Source organism: Anopheles arabiensis, chromosome 2 (genome assembly GCF_016920715.1).
Source record: "Anopheles arabiensis isolate DONGOLA chromosome 2, AaraD3, whole genome shotgun sequence".
NCBI lineage: Eukaryota > Metazoa > Arthropoda > Insecta > Diptera > Culicidae > Anopheles > Anopheles arabiensis.
Window position 1 is genome coordinate 80,717,016 of NC_053517.1, and position 22,367 is coordinate 80,739,382.

At 48.5% G+C, this 22,367-nt stretch overlaps 1 protein-coding gene across 1 annotated transcript in view; it reads left to right on the forward strand.

Annotated features, from left to right (window-relative positions):
* Nucleotides 1–22,367, forward strand: part of LOC120898515 (protein encore) — a 37,450-nt gene that overhangs the window by 12,456 nt on the left and 2,627 nt on the right. The window contains 11 exon segments of the mRNA XM_040304473.1: nucleotides 13,152–15,020; nucleotides 15,362–15,523; nucleotides 15,694–15,896; nucleotides 17,323–17,544; nucleotides 17,629–18,020; nucleotides 18,092–18,219; nucleotides 18,287–18,847; nucleotides 18,924–19,308; nucleotides 20,131–20,911; nucleotides 20,914–22,066; nucleotides 22,069–22,362. Of these exon segments, the coding sequence (XP_040160407.1) occupies nucleotides 13,152–15,020; nucleotides 15,362–15,523; nucleotides 15,694–15,896; nucleotides 17,323–17,544; nucleotides 17,629–18,020; nucleotides 18,092–18,219; nucleotides 18,287–18,847; nucleotides 18,924–19,308; nucleotides 20,131–20,911; nucleotides 20,914–22,066; nucleotides 22,069–22,362 (6,150 nt within the window).

Consider the following 22,367-nt stretch of genomic DNA (forward strand, 5'->3'; position numbering starts at 1 on the left):
GCTTCGCACCAAGCGAGCGTACACACGCACACTGGGCAGAGGCAAGCTTATTAACTTTATAGGCCACGAAACACCTTTTAGAAACATTCTGGCGCCTCCTTGTCGTGCGTTTCCTCGTTACGATGGCGAACGGGTCAGTGCAAAAGGCGGATTGTGTACAGCTCAAGCGAGAAAGGATGACGGGATGGGTTTGTGGGTTTCCCGGTAACATTGTTTTGATTGGACAAACGCTTAGTGAAAGGGCAGGGTGGTTGAAAAACTCCATTTCCCGAGAGGTGACTTCTGTCCGGTGGGTGAGGCGTGAGGGAAAAATAACGATCAACTTCCCATTACCATGGGTTTTGCAAAAGGGTGTAAGAGTGAGCAAGAGAGAGAGAGAGTTGGATCAAACGATAGAAACAAGAAAAAAGAAATGGAGGGAAAAGGTGAAACATTTTAACTAGATATTGGACCGTTAAAATTGAATTATACGATTTAAAAGTTCAACAAGGTTACCGTTCCGGGTCCGTTTCTGCAGCAGCCTAAACGCTTTCACACGCCGACTGGTTGTCCCTTCGTGGCTGTTGGCAGATGGGTGGGTATCGCTTTCAATCTTTTCAATCAAAGTTGAAATTATCTCACCCGTAAAATTCGATTCTCGCAAAGCCTACGAATTGTGCCGCGTGTTCGGTGAAAGTTTTTAGGATTATGATTGGTTAACCGCGCGGTGTTTCTGGTTAAACGTTCTGGGTGCAAATTGCAGTGAGGGGTTTCAGAGCATTCCATAAAAGCTTTCTAATTTATTTTTATATGATGTGATCAGTATTGGTGTTTCAAATTTGAGATTTGGTGGTTTGTTTAACCAAAACATCAGTAGCAAATTTCGATTTGTAAGGCACTGTTGCTGTAATCTGTTTTGTTATGTTATCTAATGTTCTACTGATTGATAAATTGGTGGAATTTCAATCTTCCAGCAGTTGTTGGAATTTTAAAATCAGTAACTGTGTCATATAAATAAATTGTAATGACGTTTCCATTAAAAAACAGATTTTTTCGGCTGGAGGGAAGAACTAAATTAAGAAATAATATCTTTCCCTGAACATCCTTTGAAATGTAATTATTCAAGTTTACTTGCAAAGATAAGTCTACGAAGTTGCGAGCTGCTTTTCGTCAGTTGTCCCGAATTTTCGTCATTGCAGACGATTTACATGCGGGAAAGCGTACTTTTAAGATTGTCCTGCGATTTTATCAACTCATCCTCAGTTTTTGCAAACAAAACTGTTGGAGTAGAGCTTTTGCATCATGTTAGTCCAAAAACTGTGGATGGGACAAGGCTTCAAGATGTTGGATTGCTTCGCGGACAAGGGTGTCATATCATATTCAGCCGAAATTCACCGAAAATAGTCGCATTGAGTTTTTGCGTCATTGCTTGGCACTGCGAAGTCAATGGACGCGATATTTGCTTTCTTACTAGTTTATTTGGCCCGGTTGCAGGATTTCGCAACAGAACCTTAGATGTGTATACTGCCTGCAGAGCACATTTAAAGGTTTTCATGCACATGTAGATAAACAATTCTGTTCTCTTTTGACGTTTTTTTAGTAAAACTCTATATGCTATCTTGACCGTGTTGCTATCTTGGTACAGGTTCCTATCCAATTCTTATCCCGGTTCATAGCCCTTCCATATTTTTGTTGTATCTACAATATGTGGCAAATGTTACTGTTTCCATTACATTAGTAACCATGGTCCACATTTTTTTCTCAGTATGTTTGACTATCGGCTGGACTCGTGGTACAGTCGTCAACTCGTACGACTTAACAATATGCCAATCATGGGTTCAAGTTCCAAATGGACCGTGTCCCCATACGTATGACTGACTATTATGGGTTATCAAAAAGTTATTGAAAACCAAGCCCCGATGTGGATTTTACAACCACATACGACATACAAAAATTCAATTTAGTCGTTCTTTTTTTTTCAATGAGACTTTGAGCCGATTGACCACATTCACCTCTTTTCATAATTTAATCTATTTTACAATGTTCTTTGCAAGGCATTTGTGGCGTACAAATTACCTTTTACCGGGTACTCTCAGTTTACTTAAAGCTATCCGTTGATTTTATTTTTTGTTACAATTGTGATTTTGATTAGATTTATTTATAAAAGTTAGTAATATGAAGGCATTTTAAAAGTTTACGCTGGCAATCGCTGTCTGGTGAGAGGATGGTGTCGATGCTGTGGTCTAATTTGCAGGTGATGCGTTCTGCTGTATAACCATGGCATTTGATTAAGATGTGACGTATGGTAATGTTGACGCCACAGAAAATTTAGTCGATTTGAACTTATGGAAAAGCTCACTGTCACGGCTTATTATTGACCCGTGCCCCACTTTCGGCAAGAATATTTGAGCACCAAGTAACCATGTATGTCCATGAGTGCCAAATGCTAATAAAAACAATTAAGCCAACTTCATTCAACTTTGTTGCTTTATCATTTTTCCATGTATAAAAGAAACCCTGACCTAGGAATGTCCTTATTCCGTGTATGTTATTGTCTCATTACTTTTCCATATAGGAGTTGCTGTTCATATCAGCTTTTCAGTTCAGTTTAGTTGTAATGTCACTGCTGTTCCATAAGATAATTTTTCTCGCAAGATATACTTTCAATGGATGAATAAATATTAAAATTCAATTATTTAGTTTTGTTTTTTTTTTTTTCAACTGTTTAACACAACTCGTACAAAGCCTTATCCACCCATCTACGTATGGAGGCCCGATCCATGGGAAATATAAACCCGTTATATGCATGTTTTTAAGATCTTCATTTGGACCCAGTTTTTCAGCTCCAATGTATTCACTATATTGCATTGTACCCGCATTTTTGAATTATCTATAATAAAAAATTGTATTTGTTCAACGTTCATAGTGTACGATTCTGCAATCCTTTCAAGCGAGCATTTGATTGCACTCGGATGATAGTTCGAAGCAAGTAATTATTTGTTTTACTTTATTATTATTATTTAAACGTTTTGAGTCACACAACTCTACTACGTATAATCAAATGGATGGAACGGGGTAGAATCTCTACCACAGAATTATTTAGAATTACTGGGAATAATTTGATAATTGTTGATACACTTTCAATACGTCGGCAGAAGAATACAATGATTTCTTGCAATTTGAATACCTCAATGATTCAATCACTCTACCATTGCTTGTTGCCTCGAAGAAAGGAAACTCCGCAAAGAAATAAAAATCATCCAAGCACCCATATTTGATTAGCAACACTGTTCTATAGTGAGTAACTTTTTCGTACACAGAGTTTCTATAGTGAGCAAGCGTCACCTATGAGCGTAACGTGAGCGTAACGTGAGCGTCACCTCTTACTTCGTTTTGTATAGGGAGATATGTATGCTCCTGTTTCCTTGGAACTATTTCACTGTTTGGCCAGTTGCATTGACCTCCCGGCTAAGCGAATGCAGCGTAATGGCGTCTTTTCCTTCGGTCTTCATCTCCAGCTTCCTTTGGAGCCTCAAGTCGCTCAGGGACGTCAGCCATTTGGAACAGGGCTTTTCTTCGATGCTCTAATTGTTGTGTAGATGTCTAATTGTTGTGTAGAAATAGTGTCAAGATGTTGTAGATTCCGACGTGAACGAACTGCCACAAAGAGTCTGATTTAGACGCTTTTTTTACCCTCATGGTTAGAGGTCGACTGATAGAAGTGTCAAATTTTGCCTACTGACTCATGGGATATCATTATTAAAAGAGAAATGAGCATTTCTTTAGCGCAAGTGAAGATAAATGAAAATTGTTTGTCCGTATTTTTCAATGCAAACGCTATGTAAGAATTACATCAACAAATGCGCCTTTCTGGTTATTTGAATGTCTTCAATGTATTTATTTATTTTACAAACGATTAAGCAGATACTGGAAAATACTAAACTAGCTGAATATTTACTCGATTCACGTGAAAAGTGTATACCAATTGCACCAGGATCTTTGTCTTTATTTGTATGTTGTTTGTGTCGCTCAACTTGATGTAAACCATATCGAAGTTCAAGTCCACACAAACGCTGGTGCTATCGAGAGATCTGAAACTGTGTACGACTGGATATACAATCAAAATAAACGACCCAAGCGTATGCATAATGTTAGACTTGGCATTGGAGAATTGTAAATGTGCCCGGTTGGTTTGGAAGATATTTCTCTAGAAATATACAATTCCTGCACTATTTGTTGTCCCGTCATGTAAAAGAAACCGGACTTTTAAGCTTGTGAGACCTAACAGCGCAGTAAACTGGTGCATACGGAAATATCATAAGGATCGATGAAAAGAGTTCCATTAATAGATGTGTCCCTGTATAAAAAGCACCCTTTTTCATGCCTGGAAGGAAATCCCTAAGCTTGTTTTCCTTTTTTATGATCATATGAATTCGCTGTACACCAAAAAAGGACAATATTTTCTTTCCACGCTATCAATATGACGAACGAAGATTAAAGATGGTGAAGTCACCGCCTTCTCCCTGCAGCGAACGAAGGAAGAAATCCCCAAAAAAACGGTGAAAATGTGTGAAACGATACACTCGCGCACACTCCCACATAAAACGCACATGTTTTTAAGTTCTTTTTTTTTGGCAAACAAAGAAATTGTGCGCTCGTTTGTGCGGAGTACGGGGTGGGTCGGCAATGCATAATGGAGCATTTATTTATAGGTCGAATGATTCTAAATTTATGATGAATTTACTTTACTGCTGGGGGAGAGCCCGTATCGTCCCTCGGGGGTGTTTAGAAAAGCGCACGCTTCTGCCACCCAAACCTCTCTATCCTCTTGGTCATGTACGAAACAGAAGGAGAAGGAGAAAGTCAGGGAAAAGCGTGTGTTTCTTGGTGCTGAGCCCTGTTCAGATGGGGGACGGTGATGGAAGCTTTTTGTTTGGTTTCGCCATTTCGACTTGTTTACGTTTGCGGAGTTCAAATTTGCGGAGCCTCTAGGGCATGCCGGGTGGGCAGGTGCGAGATAGCACATTCACACGCGGTGCACAAAAACACAAACCGCCCCCCGCCCTCCGCACGCCAGGTTGTTACCCGATGGCTAAGCTAAGCGTCGTTTTCATTGTGGTAAATATAGACCCGAAGCGTGTTAAGTACCGCTGCCGCTTGGGGAAGTGTGAGCAAGAAGGATCCGAACGGCTTTTGGGAGCTGGGGGAAGGGGATGAAACGTATTGTTTGGAAGGTAAATCCTTATAACATTTATTACAATTTGTCTGAGTCTCTTTCATAAGCAAGGCGGGAACAGCATGCTACGAACAGTCGGAAGGTAATAATTGATTTAGCTGTAGAGTTTTGTACTCTGGCAGCGTTGAGCAGGATTTATACATCGCTTTCGGGAAAATTGGATCACTTTATACCTTTTCTTATTTGCTTCGGAAAAATGTCCCGGCTAATGCTTCATTTACTATTTTTTAGATCTTTCAAACCGTGTGACCTTTACAGTAGAATACATTAGAAAAAAAAGCACCATAAATAAGAGAACAGAGTTGTTATAACTTCTGACGAACACATTATCCCATTTTTTCAACAGAAAAACGTAGGGATTTGGATGTGTTTTGTTCGGCAGGAAAGGTTGAAATTTTTTGTTGTTTTTTCCGACCATTTTTCTCATCAGCTTTTCCCACTCGTTTGTCCTTTGTATCCCTCTTTCTCTTTCCCTCTACCACGCACACTCACATGGACGCGGATACTTACGTTTACCTTTCCGTGCGCTTGTTTGTACGCCTTTGTACGCCATTTAGGCTAAAGATAGATTGCAATTTCGCCGCTGCCAAAAACTTGCCAAACGATCTTGAAACGGCGACAACGGACGGACGGACGGCATGGGGTTCCGCGCATCGGTCCGGCCAGCATCATATGCCCGTGTCAGCAAGCGTCGCCGCAAGTTTTCTTAATGTGATTACTCGCCATTTCACAACGGACAGTGGCAGGCAAGATGGGGCTGGGGAGCAAAGAAACAGGGTCGGGATGGGAAGGGTCGGGAAGTGGCGATCCCGTTCTCGATATGCTCTTAACATTGCTGGCTTAGCGTCCCGGCAGATAAAGACCGTATCGAATGAGTAATGAGTACGGGAAGGGCAGGGTAAACATGGGCTGGCGGATGGCGGATGGTGAGAGGGAACAAAAAATGAAACAAAAACAAAAAACACACACTCACACAATCTTGGGCAAACGAGAGGAAACGCAACGGGACCGCAGGGAGGGGTTTTTTTTGGCTTAATGTCGGTGACAACTGGTGCAGATGACGTCGCTCTGGTGGCGTAGTTTAGCCAAGCTACTTGGGCGGTGGGATGTGTTTCTTTTTTACTCTCGCTTGAACGTCACGTTGGTTTTTGTGCTTTTTTGTTTGTTTGTTCTAGCGTTTTGAAGGCCGAAAAGGTTGTTTGTTGAAAGTAGAAAAAAGAGAGTTTGTCGTCTGTCGTTTTTTGCATATAGCAATTCAAATGTAGCTTCAGATTGAATAAACCACGAAATCAATGGATGATGTTTTGTAGAAAGATTGAACTTTAATTGTTTATTTCTACAATGCCAATACAAGGAAATGCAGGATTTGTCTCTATCTTAACTCCTATAACTAATAAACTTATGTATAGTTTTGTTAAGCAATAAAACTACCTGCTTGATACCCGATAACCTTTCCTGTTTTTGAAATTTTGAAATGAACACGGTCGGAACCAAACGCACACATTAATGTCTAAAATTGGATATTAATAACCTATATGCAGAATTTTTAAAAATAATCTCTAAAATAGCTCTATAAAAACAATCAATAACTACACAAGATTACCTGCTTAAAGCCAGAATATCAATATATCAACTTTTTGGAATTAAGTTAACTGGTCGTTTAAAACTATTTTAGCATTAAATAACTCGCCCATCCCCTTTTAATTAATTGTTGAGAAGAGCTGTAAAGGCCGGGGAACATTGCCCGTACTCGCTAGTGTAATTTCAAATTTTTTTTGGCGGCGGCTGACCGACGCATTTTTCCAAATAATCTGGAGTCACTTCAGAAAATATGTAATTTTTTCATGTTTTTTTACTTAACTTGGACGAGAATAGTTTTGTAAAAGGTAGATGTACATGTCTTGCACACATTGCATCCATTGTCATGACAAAAAACGATGGAAAAACTACTTAATTTTGAGATCCGGCATGACCATTCTCTCGATGACCAAAAAAAGCTTCCACCAGCCGCCAGATGCGCTAGCGAAAATCGAAATGACACCAGCGAGTACGGACAGCGTCCCCCCGGCCTTAACGATTTCTCTATTTTGCCCAATATTTAATCCATTTCATCTTCTATTTGGCGTAACTTCCTACGCGGACGTGCCGCGGCCTATACAGGCTTTCGAGACTTAGTTAATTACCACGCAGCCGGATTAGTCAAGTCAATTCAAGTCAATACTTGCTACGGGGGGACGGTCCGTTTGAGGCTTGAACCCATGGCGGGCATGTTATTGAGTCGTTTGAGTTGACGACTGTACCACGGGACCGCCCTCAATCCATTTCAATCCGGATTAAATAGGGTCAATAATTTCAGCTAGCTGTAAGCATACGCTTTTAGGCCATAGACTGTGTGCCATATTATTTAAAAAAAAATCAACAACAAAAACATGCCTACAAAAATTAAATGAAAACAAACACAAATTACATTTCTGCCATGCGATGCGTGCTTAAATTGGCTTCCGGGCATTATAGGTTACTCTCATATGCACATTCAGCACATCGCCGGGATACGTTCCCAATCCTACTCCAAACCAAACAGACCGTTATTGATGAACGGTCCGTGTTTCGTGATGAGTAACTAATTAAAATTTAAATTGCATCACCAGCGCATACATATGGTGCAATTACCCGTATCGAGCGGATGATGATTGTAGTTATGCGATGTTTGTTTTTTGTCCATTCTCCATGCTGTAAAAGTTTACAGAATGTATTGATTACCCATTTACCACTCTTTTTGTCGATGATTTTTCCCATCGTCTGCAGGCTAATAGTGTTGAGTTTTTCCACGTTCTCCGGTGGAGCACCGGTATCGTTGCACTCTTTTACGAGTCATCGTTAAAAAAACATATCAAAGACGAACGGGATTGGAGTAAAAAAAAAACCCACTAACCGTGACAGTACTAACAATGGAAAACTCATCACCATCCAACACTGTTTTTTGCGGCCGTGTCGTGTGTCTCGTTGTGTGTGTGTGTTGCTGTGTTTAGATTAGTGTAGGCACGAAAGCAGGACATTTCTTTTGTCTCGAAGCGCCTCGCTTAAAGCGTTGCTCTTTATTGGCGGGTAATTACATTCCGCTGGATGGCTCGGCTCCGGGGAAAACCATTTGACGCTCGCTTACTGTGCTACCACCGCTGGGCGGATAATGAAAGAGATACATGTAGAGTGTGTACTTTCTGCCTTTTATTGGCACAACGATAAAGTCAGAGATGGGAATGAACACAATGCATCAAAGTGTATGCGGAAATGATGTTGTAGTAGTGTGTTTATGTTGGACCTAATTCGTGACAACGGCTACTGTTGAGAGTTTTACACGTATTTTTGTAACGTAAATGGTGAATGAATACTTGCTAGTAGGCCGGCCCCGTGGTACAGTCGTCAACTCATCCTACTTAACAACATGCCCGTCATGGGTTCAAGCCCCAAATGGATCATGTCCTCATACGTAGGACTTGACTATATTGCTAAGGGCAGATCAATAAGTCACTGAAAGCCAAGCCCACTAGTGGTACAGGCAAGCTTTGACCGACCATGGTTGTTGTGCCATAGAAGAAGAAGATACTTTCTAGTTTGAATTAGGGAAGTGTAATTTGGAGTGGAGTCGCTAATCCACTTTGACTTTGGGTTTATATCCGACTCCGAATCAAAACTAGATTTGAATCTGCAGTCGTGGAAGAATCCTAACAAATCTCCACTAATCGGGACGATTTCAGAAGTTTTCAGATGAATCTGGACAACTTCAGATGGCTTCGTATCAATGCATACTCCTAATGCATACTCCTCTAATGCATACTGCGGATAAGCGCGAACTACTCAGGATGAATGGAAACTGTGGATGACTCTGGATGACTCTGGATGACTCTGGATGACTCTGGATGACTCTGGATGACTCTGGATGACTCTGGATGACTCTGGATGACTCTGGATGACTCTGGATGACTCTGGATGACACTGGATGACTCTCGATGACACCGGATGATTTCACATGACTCTGAATGGCTACGGATGACTCTAGATGGCTCGATGGCTCTGGAATGATTTGAATTATTTCGGATGACTTCGATTATTTCGACGATTCTCTGACGACTCCGCATGACTCCGGACGACTCCCATGACTCCACGAATTCGTATGACTCCAGATGACTCAGGGCGATACCGGATGACTCTGGTTGGTGGGTTGGTTGAGTACGAGCGATTACTGATAAGCCCGGACAGTTCCGATCAGCGGTTGGCAAAGTTTTCGACCGAAAGAGCCAAATTCTACAAAAAGATTGTAGAGTTTGTGCGTGAAGAGCCAAATAGATGAACCAAGAGTAAAATGTGCAATAGTTCTATATGAAATGAAATGCATGAAATAAAACCCGCTATGAATGATTAAGGTTATAAATGATCTCGAAAGCACGGAGTCGCATGCGACTCGCGAGCCTTACATTGTCGTTCAAACAAGTTAAAGTTGATGTTAAACGTATTTTTAATGTTTCTCTATCATTCTGAATCTAATCATAAAAAAATCGTATTATACACCGTGTAGCTGTCGGGAGACACCTGGACTCAAATAGAGTATTTTAGGGTTATCCGGAATCGCCCAAAATCGCTAGGAAACATCCAGGGATGAGAAATCAGATTCAACACATTCCGATTTCGCCAAATTTTCAATTGAGCCATTGCTAGTCTGAACATGAGTAGAATGTAGGGTATGCCCCAGTATGCCAAAAGTATGCAATTCTGCCACACCGAGCTCACTTCGAAGCTATACCAGAGCTTGTTTATGTTTTCAAACAGCAAATGACTGCAAAACACTGGCAACGGGACATGATAATTGAATGCTTAGATACTACAGGAAAGCACCAAGAGAAAAACGATACTTTTCGTCGATCCTGGGGAGGGTGAAAACCCACCAAACATGTAAAATTTTTCAACCTCGATACTTTCCGCGGTGTTTGAAGGCTATCAAATTGCCTCGCTTCCAAAAAGGAGGAGCGATGGGGCAGGAAAAACAAGCAATCATACACACGCACACACATACTGTACTCTGGCATTGACATTTTCCTAAAGTTCACGGTCTTGGCTGTTTAGTTGTGTGATTTATTTCACCCCCTATTTGATTGCCTAGGCAAGGGTTTTGGGGCGGGAGGTGAAAGTTGAGTTTTGGGTAAAATAATAATCAAAGCAAAACCGCCGCGACTCCTCAGTTCGTGCTGGCCCTACCACCGGTGTGCAAAATTTCTTTTGCAAAGCAAATGGTGGTACCGTACCGTGTGCAATCATCGCGAAGGAAATGAAGGGGGAATTTCGAAAACCTTCGATATTACCCCATGAACTGTGGTGCCATTGGCTGTGGTGGCTTTTGTAAGTATGGCGCCCGCTAGAAGGTCAACACTCTGTAGGGGACCCCGAATGTGTTGGGGAGATGGGAATGCGCGTTCTTCCCTACCAGTTGGGAGGTTGGAATTTATTGATTTAGTGGCGTGTGATTTGCCACGCCACGGCGGCATTCATGACACTCCCCGGGCGGGTCGCGTTTTCCGCCCCACGGGGTTTGACCTTTCCGGACCTTTTTAATAACCTTTTAGTTTTGGTACCAGCAGAAGGGGGAAATCGGTGTCTGTGCGGGGTCCGCCAGTAGTCCTTTGTACCTTGATGTTGACTTCGCGAAAGCTTTCCGAATTATTGACGCCCGCTCTTTTTCTCTCTCTTCCTCTGCTTCTCGCTGATAATGGCTTCCACCGCAAACGTTTGGTGTGAAATTGTGGCATTAACTTTTAGGAAGTGAAGTCAAAAGTTGCGCGCGACCCTTCTGCGCGGTTTGTTTCCGACAGGAAAACGCGTAGGACGCGGTTTCGTGTGGCAATGCTCATTTGAATATGAGTCGGTATCATTTTCTCCAGGTGTCAGTTTGAAGGTCAGCTCTCTCTGTGGGCTTTTGCGTTTGAATTATGATTAATTATTAATGGATAACCAAGACAAATATCTATTCATCGGGTGAAGGTGAAGGCGTGAAGCTTTGTAAGTTGGCGAAAGGCCAGTCTTCCAGCCAGCCCAGCACGGTTTTCTTCTGTGTACAGCGAGCGGGGAGGGACATTCATTAGCATTGGGGCAGGTTTGGGTGCAAAGCAAAGTTCGAATCACATTTTCACGCTATCGACCTTTCACGGCCGTGCGCACTACCATCCCTGTGCGGCGTTAATCTATCGTGAAAGGAGAGCCCCGGAAGCGGTCGGTGCTATCGGGACCGGAACCGCTTTCCACGCTTGGCTGATAGCGTTCTCGCTTGTTTTTGTGGGCTAGGTCGGCGCGTTGGTTAATCGGATAAGTTTTGCTTTTCCCGGTACTGGGGAAGGGTCCAGCCGGCTACGAAGTAAGGAGTTCGTCCACTCCCCTGACTTTTTTTTTTTTTGTTGGCAGAAAGGAACAGAAACCCGAAAAATAGGTGGGAGTAAAATATGTTCTGTCTAATCTGTTTTCCACGCTCTCCACGTGGGCCATAATTTTTGGCCCTGACTGGTCGGTCACCACCACCACCACCATCTCCTGCCATGCCATGAAACGGGCAGCTTAGCACTAATCAATGTGAATGCTGCTCTCCTTCCGGTTAGAAAAGTGATTCGGAAACTAATCCGATAGTAAAGTTGCTTCCGCTTTTGTCGTCGTCGAAAGCCAGCCACGTCGGGGTTGGACCACAATGTCTAAGAAGTTTGGGAAAATACACTATCAGTAGCGCCTTTCGTTGTCCTGTGAATAATCTATGCGGTGATAAATTTGACAAACGTGACACCCGATAGTGTTCTCGAGCAAAAGTGAGTAATTGGTTAAAAGTATATTCTTGTAAGAAAATTAGGTGCGTTTAGCATTGTGTTTTTTTTCACACATTTGTGCTTTCAAGTTAATATGTCCAACTAATTAAATTTTTCCCTTGAATTTGCGTGCTCCCCACGATGAAAATAGAACTCAATTTGTCGCTGCGGTTTCATGTGACTGGAGTTCAAAAATTAAATTTTAAGGCTACACAGCAAGGATCAAACGGTCGCGCTCCGCTCCGCTCGAGGATCCCGCGTATAACGCCCACTCTGTACATTATCATGTTTCGTCGGGCTAACCGTCGAGGCTAACCGCCGGATAATAGTGACAATTAAGCACACGGTAACGGTAACATCCCACGCCGACAGGGAAAGCGGGCTTTGCATTTTTTTTTGCCTTTTCAAAAGGAAAACATTTTGCATACTATCCCTATACCACGGTGCCAGCGTCCGACTGGGTGGAAGTGAGATAGCAAGATCGTTTTACCCTGACCCAATCACAAAGCGGTGCCAGAGCTAAACCAATGGATGTGGGGAAAACCGGGGCAGAAGTGGAAGGGTAGAAAATGTAAGGTGGAAGAGTGGCGAATGCGTAGCAATTAGGTGGCGGTCGGTCGGTCGGTCCGGATGGTCTAGGTTGAGGGCTTACTAATTAACCTTCAATGTTGCCTTCGGGATGTCACGCTACAAGTGGCGCTTTGGCCGGATGGAGCGTTTTGGTTGGGTTGGAAAAAGTGGAAGACGGATGTCGGTGGGGGGCTTTTTTTCTGCGCAAAAGAAAGGTGTGACCGATGGGTTGGGTGCAAAGTGTGATAAATCTTTAGCCCTGCTACTTGACAGGCGTTTACGAGATTTAAAGCAATTAAGTTACGGGCGATAAGCGAGGTGGGCGTATGGAAATCTGTCTTTCGGCAAAGGTTGAAATGATTTATTAGTATAGATTTAGTCGTTTTGCTTTTAATTACTATCCAATTTGAAATGAAATTTTTTTTGGTATATTTGACCGTTTTTAAACGATCAACAAAATAAAAAAAAACCATTCCTTACAAAAAGCTAACGGCTCAATCTTTTTTTTTCCTTCTCGTCCCGGTCGACAGATTGCTGGTGGAAAAGGCAAGCATTTAACCCGCAGTCACGCGATGCGTGAGTCAACCTCGCCGCCCCGAACACCGACGCCGCGATCACCATCCGATACGCACACCAGCAGCAGCAGCAGCAATCCAATCAGCGGTGGCGGCGGCGGCGGCAATACGGGTGGTACGATCAACACGACCACTGCCAGCACTACCACCACAACCACCAACGCGGTTGCGGTCAGTAGCAGCAGTACCAGCGGCAACAACAACAACAGCAACAACACTGGCACCCTCTGCAATGGTCCCCAGAGTCAGCCCGAGCGAGGAAACGGCGGTGCGTCAGCATCGGCATCCACCATGATGAGCGACACCGATTCGCTCGCCAAACACAACAGCTCCGGACCGGGTGGAGGTGGTGGAGTAGGAGCAGGAGGAGGGGGCAGCAGTGGCAACGGCTCGCCGAACATTGTCCTGTTTGCCGGCGGGGAGGAGCAGCGCAGCACCAGTGGCAAAAGTCAGCTGGACCTAGACTTCCCGAAGCTGACACCGCCGAAGACGTCCTTCAACCCGAACGCCGGCAGCAACGGTAGCAATCAGCATCACCCGAAAAGCAATGGCAGCGTGAAAAACAATGGCGGCGGCAAAGCGAACGGTGCCGCTGCGGTGTGCGAGACGGACAAATCGACGGCAACTAGCACCGGCACTACGAAGCAGCAGTCGGCGGCGCCGACTGTCGTCAGCACGGTGTGTTCACCGACGCAGCCCGGTGGCAGCAGCATCGACACACCGGACGGTGGGGGCCGTGGCGGCGGTATGCCGGCGGGTCCGACCAATCCGTCCAACCACAGCCATCTCGTGTCTGGCGAGCAGGCGATGGGCGGCGAACCGACGACGGCGTCCTCGGACAGGCAGCAACACTCGCCGGCAACGTCACCGGCAAACAGCAGCAGCAACTATTGTGATAGCGATGGCCGCCACGGTCCGTACCAGCACCAGCAGCAGCGGGAGGTGAACTTCAGCAGCAGCCAGGACGGTGCCGCCACCGACGGTCCGATCAATATACAGTTTTCGCACGAAACGGAAACGCGCTACATACAGTGCGACAGTCCGACCGATGGCCTTATGCGAAGTGGCGGTGGGGTGGCGGGCACTGGTCCAACGACGACGCCGCCGAGCGGTGGCAAGAAACGCAGCGGCGCCTCCGGCAAGGGTGGCAACAAGGCGGCCCGGCTGAAGAACCTAAGCGGTGGCTCCTCGTCCAGCGTCGATGGCGGTGGCGGTGGCCTCGGCGGTGGCGGCGGCATGGCCTCGTTCATGTCGCGCGACAGCCTGTGCGACCCGTTCACCGACCAGAGCGGCGTGAATTTGCTGCAGTTCTTCAAGGAAACGCTGAACAAGAACTTCAAAGATCGCAACATGCTGATGAAGATCGAGAAGGAGCTGCTGTCGCTCGCGATGGACCGGAGCCGCAGCCAGATGAAGTTTCCGCCCATGTCTTCCTACAACCGGATGCTGATCCACCGGGTCGCGGCGTACTTCGGCATGGAGCACAACGTGGACGCGACGCAGCAGTGCGTGATTGCGGAGGTGACGCCGGCCACCCGCATCCCGGACATACGGTTCAAGAATCTCATCTCGGACAGCTTCTCGGAGGAGCCGCGCAAGTCGATCCTGAAGCGGGACACGCACAGCTTCGACGAGTACCATCGGTTTGGCGGTGGCGGCGGGGGAGATGGAGGAGGAGGCGGTGGAGGTGGGGGTGGCAGGGGTGGTGGTAGCGGGTTGCTGCACTGTCCCGACCGGGGCATGCTCGACCGGAAGGCGAAAAGCTTCGAGGAGCGGGACGAAGAGTACGACAAGTCGAAGCGGAGGCTGTTCAAAAACCGTGAGGTAAGACCGTCGGGTGAGGGTGCGGGCAGATTGTTCCCTTTTCCCTTATTGTGCTGCTGTACGTGTGTCCTTGTGTGAATGTGTGAGCGTTTGTGTGTGTGTGTACCTGTGCTTAGGATAAGGCGCTGTGTGTCTGTAATCAATGTACGGTGTATTGTAGTTTCGTTTCCTTTTTTCCATTCTCTCTCTCTTCTCTCTTCTTTCTTGTTTCTTTTTCTATGGTTCCCGTGGTTTATGTTTCCAAATAACCCCCCCCCTCCCCCTCCCATCATCCCCATCCGCATTCCAATTTCCCCGTTTTCTGTTCACAACCTCCCATTGCCGTGCTCTATTGGGTGGAGGACTTTCAGCATGATTCCGAGTCCGATCAGTGGCAGTGGATATCGACCGATGGTGTTGGTGTTGCTGGTGGTGGCGGCGGCGGCCCGACGCTGATTGACGTCCATGCTGTCCGGCACCAGCAGAAACTGCAGAACAATCGCTTGCTGAAAGTACAATCCGTGGTACGAGTCGCCGACGGGTGTGTGCTGGTAGACGGCTTGCACAGGCCGCATGCTCTACCGCATCACCTTGCGCGCTCAGTCGAGCTGAACGTGCAGCTTGCCGCTGTTGCTGTTGGTACAATCCGTGTTAACAATTTCACTCCGTTTTTCCTCCCCCCTCCTGCTTTTAGTCAATTGAGGGACGATCGGACGAGCGGCCTTGCGTTTCGAAATCGCACAGCTTCGGTGGTTATGGCGGATCGTCGCAGAATGCATCGCTACTGCGGGGCGATTCGATAACGTCGACCAAAAGTGCCGGTGCCCGGCTGTTCACGAAGCAGGACTCCAACGCCAGCACCAACACGCCCTGGAGGCTGTCCCCGTCGAGCAGTGGGTGAGTGTTTGTGTCGATGGAAGGAGATTCGGCAGAGGAGGGGGGTGTTCTGTGGAAGGTACTAACCGGAAATCTGCCTAGGGATGAAACGATGTGATGTGTGGTCGGTCGCTGGATTCAATCTTGAAGAATCAGTGACTTAAAAGCTATTGAAAGGCGTAATTAACGTTAAAATCTCAGTTGGGGCACCTAGTGATTAGTGATTAGAGTGATTTTACTCAGAGTTGATGAGTTGGAATGGTGAGTTAACATTGCTGGTGGACTCACTCTTCAAGAGTTCAAACTCCGTGCCGACTAGCAACCCACTCACTGCGCTTTAAATAATTCGTGAGGGTAACAACTCATTGAAGACAACATGTCAATGTCATAAAAAAATCTGACTGAAACAAAATCCATGTCACGTACTCAATTGTGATAATCAGAGCTGATACTCAAAACGATTGGTGTGACGAATGGATGCTTCGTGACATTTTTGCGACCATCGCTTGGTCAGCCACTATTTCACGACTTTTTTTACTATGATCAGTTCTGCAAAATGTCACTGACATAGTTATGACATAGTACGGCTGAAACAAAAAAAAAAGTCAGTGTCACGAGCTCTATTGTGATGATCAGAGGTGAGACTCAAAACAGTTGTTACGACCATCACATGCTTGGTGACATTGTGTGCAACCAACTCTTGGTCAGTCACTTGGTCGCGACATTTTCAGTCGGTGATCCTCACGATAGTCATCATGAGAGATTTGCGGCGCGGGCAAGTGGTTCCAAGAAACAAAATAAGCAAGGTTTCTCGCTCTGTTGTGACCATCATACCAGACAGAGGGAGAAAGCATGCTCATTTCGCTGCTTGGGACCACACGTCAAGTATATTTCAATAATGTTCGTGATTATCACCGACAAAAAATGTCATGACCAAGTAAGTGATCAACAGTTGGGTGCGAAACAAAATGTCATCAAGCATGTGATAGGTCCTCCAACTGTTTGAGTCTCACCTCTGATCATCTCAGTTGTGTACGTGAGCTGACTTGAGCTTCGTTTCAGTCATGAGTGTTGATTTGGTAGCACTGCGACTCTCCGCAGCACTGCGACAGAACAAAATTACGGTGCGAGTGTAAATAAATAACATCTCCCTTAGAATGGCTAGCCACTGCAAATATAACGCTCCAATGAATTAATAAACTCACAAATGAGTTAAATTGCATTTAGTGAGCTGCTAGGTAGTCGGCACGGAGGGTTAAATCACAAATCAGGTGAAACAAATCATTCTGGTGAGTTCATTCCCTGCAAATATTTAACTCATTCACTCGGTCTGAGTCATTCGGCACATCACCGCCTACATAGAACCACTCACACATCCGTTCCATCCCGAAGCGTCCGGTAGAGGCTTCCCGATCGACCGATGAGTAACGATTGCCTTCAAACGCAGGTCGTACCTTACTTCCAGTTACAAAACGCAATCGATCCGCTCGGACTCGGTAACACCGTCCCCGACCGGCTACGGCAGCGGCGACCACACACCGGAACCGTGCGTACCATCCCCGTCGGCCACGTGCGGCGTGATGTGGGCCGTAACCGATATGGCAAGCGTGCCCAAGGGCAGCGTACTGATTGATCCGCAAACGTTCCAGCCAATCGTAAACCAGGACGGGTAAGAGATGGGTGGCCACCTTGCGCCATGACATGACATTGGGTTTAACGTTCATCTTTTATTGTGTTTCGTCATCCTATCCAGCTCGCTGTACCATTTCGATCCCTCCAATCTGCCTCCGACGGCGACGGGTGGTGGTCCCTGGCCAGCAGCGGGCGGCGGCAAAGTGTCGAAGCGAAAGTTTGAGAAGCAGAAATCGTTCAACAGTAAGAACAATCTCAACAGCAGCAGCTCGCTCGAAAGCTCGATCGACGGGCCGGTGCTCGGTAAGTCGGTCGACTGCGGGCTGCAGACGGTAATCCCGGCCGACAATGGACCGGGGGCCGTCACGACCATTATGACGATGACGGCGTCACCACCGACCACCATCGCGGAGGAGGTGGTCAACGAGCTCGGGTGCTACGATGCGGGTGGTGGTGGCACCGGTGGCGGCGGCCTAAAGTTGCTGAGCGTTAAGGATAATCCCGACATGGATGGTGCGTGTTGCTTTCTTGTGCTGTCTTGCCGGGAGCTCGTATTAAATGTGTTCTTTTTTGGTCGTTTGTAGAAAACTCAAGCCTTTGCGAAGAGATCTCACAAACCACAAACGAGCTTGGCGCGCTGAAGTTGCAGAAACATCAAGCCACCAGTCCCATGCTGCAGGCCAGCGAACTGCAGCCAATCGATATGAACGAAGTGCGTGCAGGTTGGAGCTAAAAATGCAAAGATTTTTCACTAAAATGTTCCTTTCCCTACTCGCCAGATTCAGTACGGTACTAATCCGAGTGACAGTGGAAGCCTGGTGCATACTGCCAACACTACAACGCTGCTGGACGAGGACCGATCGCTGATCGACGAGGTGGCGGAAACGACCGGCGACGAACCGGACGATCTCGGCGACACGCTGGAGGCGCTCGGTAAAACCGACCCGACCGGCCACAACAACAACAACAACAATAATCCGGCTCTGGGTGCTGCTGTACAATTGTTGCACGTACACGATCCTGTCAGTAGTAGCAGCACGCTAGACGCCGCCGACGATGACGACGACGAGGACGACGACGAGGATCGCAGTGAAACGCCGACTGACGGTGGGCAGGAGGAGGTGGACAAGAAGAACGACATGGTGAAGGTGGCGAACGTGGTCCAAACGGTGGTGCCGCTAACGAGCTACGCCAGTGCCAGCGCTACACCGAACGGCGGTGGGAGTGCGGGCGTCAGTGCGTACACCGTCACGTACGACGGTGGTGGTAGTGGCCATCCGGGTACTACCGTGTATGCGACCGGCACACCGGGCCTGTCCACGACGACATATCAGACTGCGGTAGGTAGCAGTGGGGATTACGTTGCACGAGAGTCGTTGCTAAACACGCGCTGTTTTTGTTGTTGCTTCTATTTAGCCGGACGGTGCCATCTACGCGGTACCATCGTCGCTGGTCTACACATATCCCACGGCAATGGATCCGGCCGAAATGTCCGGCGGGTACTTTGTGCCGGTGTACGATCCGCAGCAGCAGCAGCGCGAGGCAAGCCTCTGTTCGACGCCGGGCGCGTCGATCTATTCGGCCCCGGCCGGTGCCGCCTCGACCGTGCTGCATCCGATCGCGTACACGCAGAGTGCGGCAGCGGCCGCAGCATACACCGGTGCGCCACTGTACCAGAACCCGGTCATGTACTCGTCCGACCAGTTCCCGGCGGCCCAGGCTGCGGCAGCGGCCGCAGCAGCCGGCCAGCTTTCGCAGTATCCCATTAGCTATCCGATCGGTATAGGATACCCGTTCAATGGTAAGGCTGGGCAGGAATTTGGGTTTTGCTATTGATCGCTTCATCAACAGCACAGTCTACAACACTAGTGTTTAGAAAAATGAAGTTTTTTTCGGAATCGATTCTGGATAGTAGGTCTGGAATCAGTTTCCGAAAACGATTCCGGAATCGGCTCCTGAATCTGCTCCAGAATCTGCTCCAGAATCTGCTCTGAAATCGGAATCGGCTCATGAATCAGACTCGGTTCTGAAATCGGAATTGACTTCGAAATCAGAATCAGCTTCGAAACTGGAGTCAGTTTCGCCATCTCCATAAAAAAGTTTGGGTCCAATGATGTTACGTATTGATAGTCGCAAAGTATCCAAATTTACTTGTAAACGATCCATTCTCATGAAGATTTCCGGATTGATTTCGCTTCTGAAACTTCTTATTTAAATTCAATTAAACTGATTCTCTTTCCGGAGCTAATTCCAAATCTGGGGTTAATTCTGATTCCGTTTCTGGAGCAAATTGTGATTTCTAGGTCGATACCGATTCCGGAGCCGATACTGATTTCGGAACATATTTTGATTCCGGAGCCGATTCCGATTTGAGAATCGATTCCGGGTTCGACTTCGGAATCGGCTCCGGGATCTACTCCGGAATCGACTCAGAAATCAGCACCAGAGTCTACTTCGGAATCGGTTCCGGAATCGTTTTCCGAAACGGCTCCGAAATTGGAATCGATTCCATCAACGGAATCGGCTTTCAAATTGATTCCGAACACGGAACCTACCCGTTTCCGAGCTCCTACCACTATACAACTAACATGGACTTCCTTTGCTCCTTTCCTCCTCCCTGCAGGTGCTACGTACCAAAACTACTGGAATCAGCCAATCACTTACTACGTTCCTCAGACGCCCGTCCCGTCGACGGTTGGTGGTGCGTCCATACTCATGCCGCCGCCGATGCCGCAAACGCCCGGCACCGGGGGCATCATCACAACCACGGCCACCGTACCGACGACCACGCCCGGCCCGTCCGGGGCACCGATGGCGGGCAAGCGCAACACGACACCGCCCCAGAACGGTGGGCACGGCCAGTCGCAGGGCGGCGCCACGCACAGTGCCTCGGTAACGCCCGTGCCGATCTCACCGTTCGCCACGAATATTCCCGTACCACTGCCCGACACCACGTCGGCGGCGGCGACCGGAGCCCCGATGTACGCCGCCTTCCCGCAGCCCCTGTACCCGAACATGCTTCCATTCGCCAGCCCGATGGCGACCCATCCCCATCCGGCTGCGGCCCCGCCGGCACACTGGTACCCACTGCCGCATCATTCCATCCGCACCCGGTACCGGCCGGTGCACCGCAGCACCATCCCAGCGCTCACCATCCGGCGGCCGCCGCTTCCGGCCCGCACGCCGACTCGTCCGCCAGCAGCGGAGGGCAGCACCATCCAGCAGCACACTACCACCATCATCACCAACAGCAGCAGCAGCAGGGGCAGCAGGGAGGCAGTGGCCACTATTCCAGCACGAACGGACCGTCGAATGGAGGAGGCGGCGGTGGCGGCAACAGCAGTAGCAGTAGCAGCAGTAGCAACAGCAGTCACAGCGGTGGCAACCACAGCAACAACAGTGCCACAAACGCACCCACACCCCAGTCGACGCCGAGCACACCGCTCTCGCTGCCCCTGTCGATGCCGCCCCATCACGGCGGTGTGCCGGCCGGTGCAACGCCCAAAGGTATGCCGCTCTTTCCAACGCCCCCGATCATGCCGAATGTTGCGGGCGGCGGAGGATACGCGGGCCATCACCATTATGCGTCGTCGGACGACCGAAAGCCGGGCAACGGGGGAGGCTACAAACCGAGAGGCCAGGCGGCGGCAGCGGCGGCCGGTTCCAACGGGGGGCCGACCGGTGGTAGCTACTTCAACTACAACGCATCGGCCAACGGACGGCAGATGACACCGAACAGCACGGGCGGCGGAGGCAACTATCAGCCGCAGGGAGGCATGAAGGGTGGCTACGCACAGAACAATACAGGGAACAATAACCAGAACCAGAACGGGCCGCTAATCCTGGGGCCGCCGCCGTCGGGCAAGCTGAACCGCCACGATGGCTCGGGCCAGCCGAACGCCGTGCCACCGGCGAACGGCAACTCCTCGAACAACAACAAACCGCCGCTGATACCGACGCTACCGAGCATGGTGGTGCCGGGGGCGACCGCACCGAACGCCGCCGGTCTGGCGGGCGATAAGGCGCGCCTCAATCGCTCCTCGAAACCGCCCAACCTGGACCTGAAGCGGAGCTACAACAACAACAGCTACGGTGGGGTGAACAGCCGCAACACGCCCAGCACGAACTCGAACGAGAGCAACGGCTCACCGAACAGTATTACGTCTTCTTCCGTGCACGAGCACGGTGCGTCCCAGTCGCACCATCCGATGGTGCCGCACCATGCGCACCATCACGCCGGCGGACACGGCGGAGCCGGCAACCATCCGGCGACACCGACGTCTCACCATCACGCGGGCAGCCATCCGGTGGTGTCGGCGGGCGGCGGGCAGCAGCAACCTGCCCAGCAGCACGGTGGACTGCACCACCACCATCATCCGGGGCATCCGGCGGGGCCGCACGGGCAGCATCATCCGCATCACGGTGGTGGTGGCGGCCAGTCGATGGCACACGGTGTGCCGCAACAAGCGCAGCACGGTGGTCCGGGCGGTGGAGGGGCGCAACACACTATTACCACGCGGGTGGAGGACAGTCGATGGCACAGGCTGGTGGTGGTGGGCAGGTGGGCCACTCTGGCCAATCGTCCTACTACGCGGGCAACGGTCCGTCGCACCGAGGTGGCAGCGTGGGAAGCAACGGGGGCGGTAATGGAGCGGCCGGTTCTGGGTCGGGCGGAAATGGAGGTGGCCACGGAGCGGGACATCCGCACGCGATGCCGGCCGCCGCCGTAATGCACAACTCAGCGGTTGCGGCGGCGGCGGCGGCTGCGGCCGCTGTTGAACCGTACCATCAGCAGCTGATCCCGATCAATGCGGCGACCGGAATGTCGTACGTCAAAATCGGACAGGCGTATTATGTAAG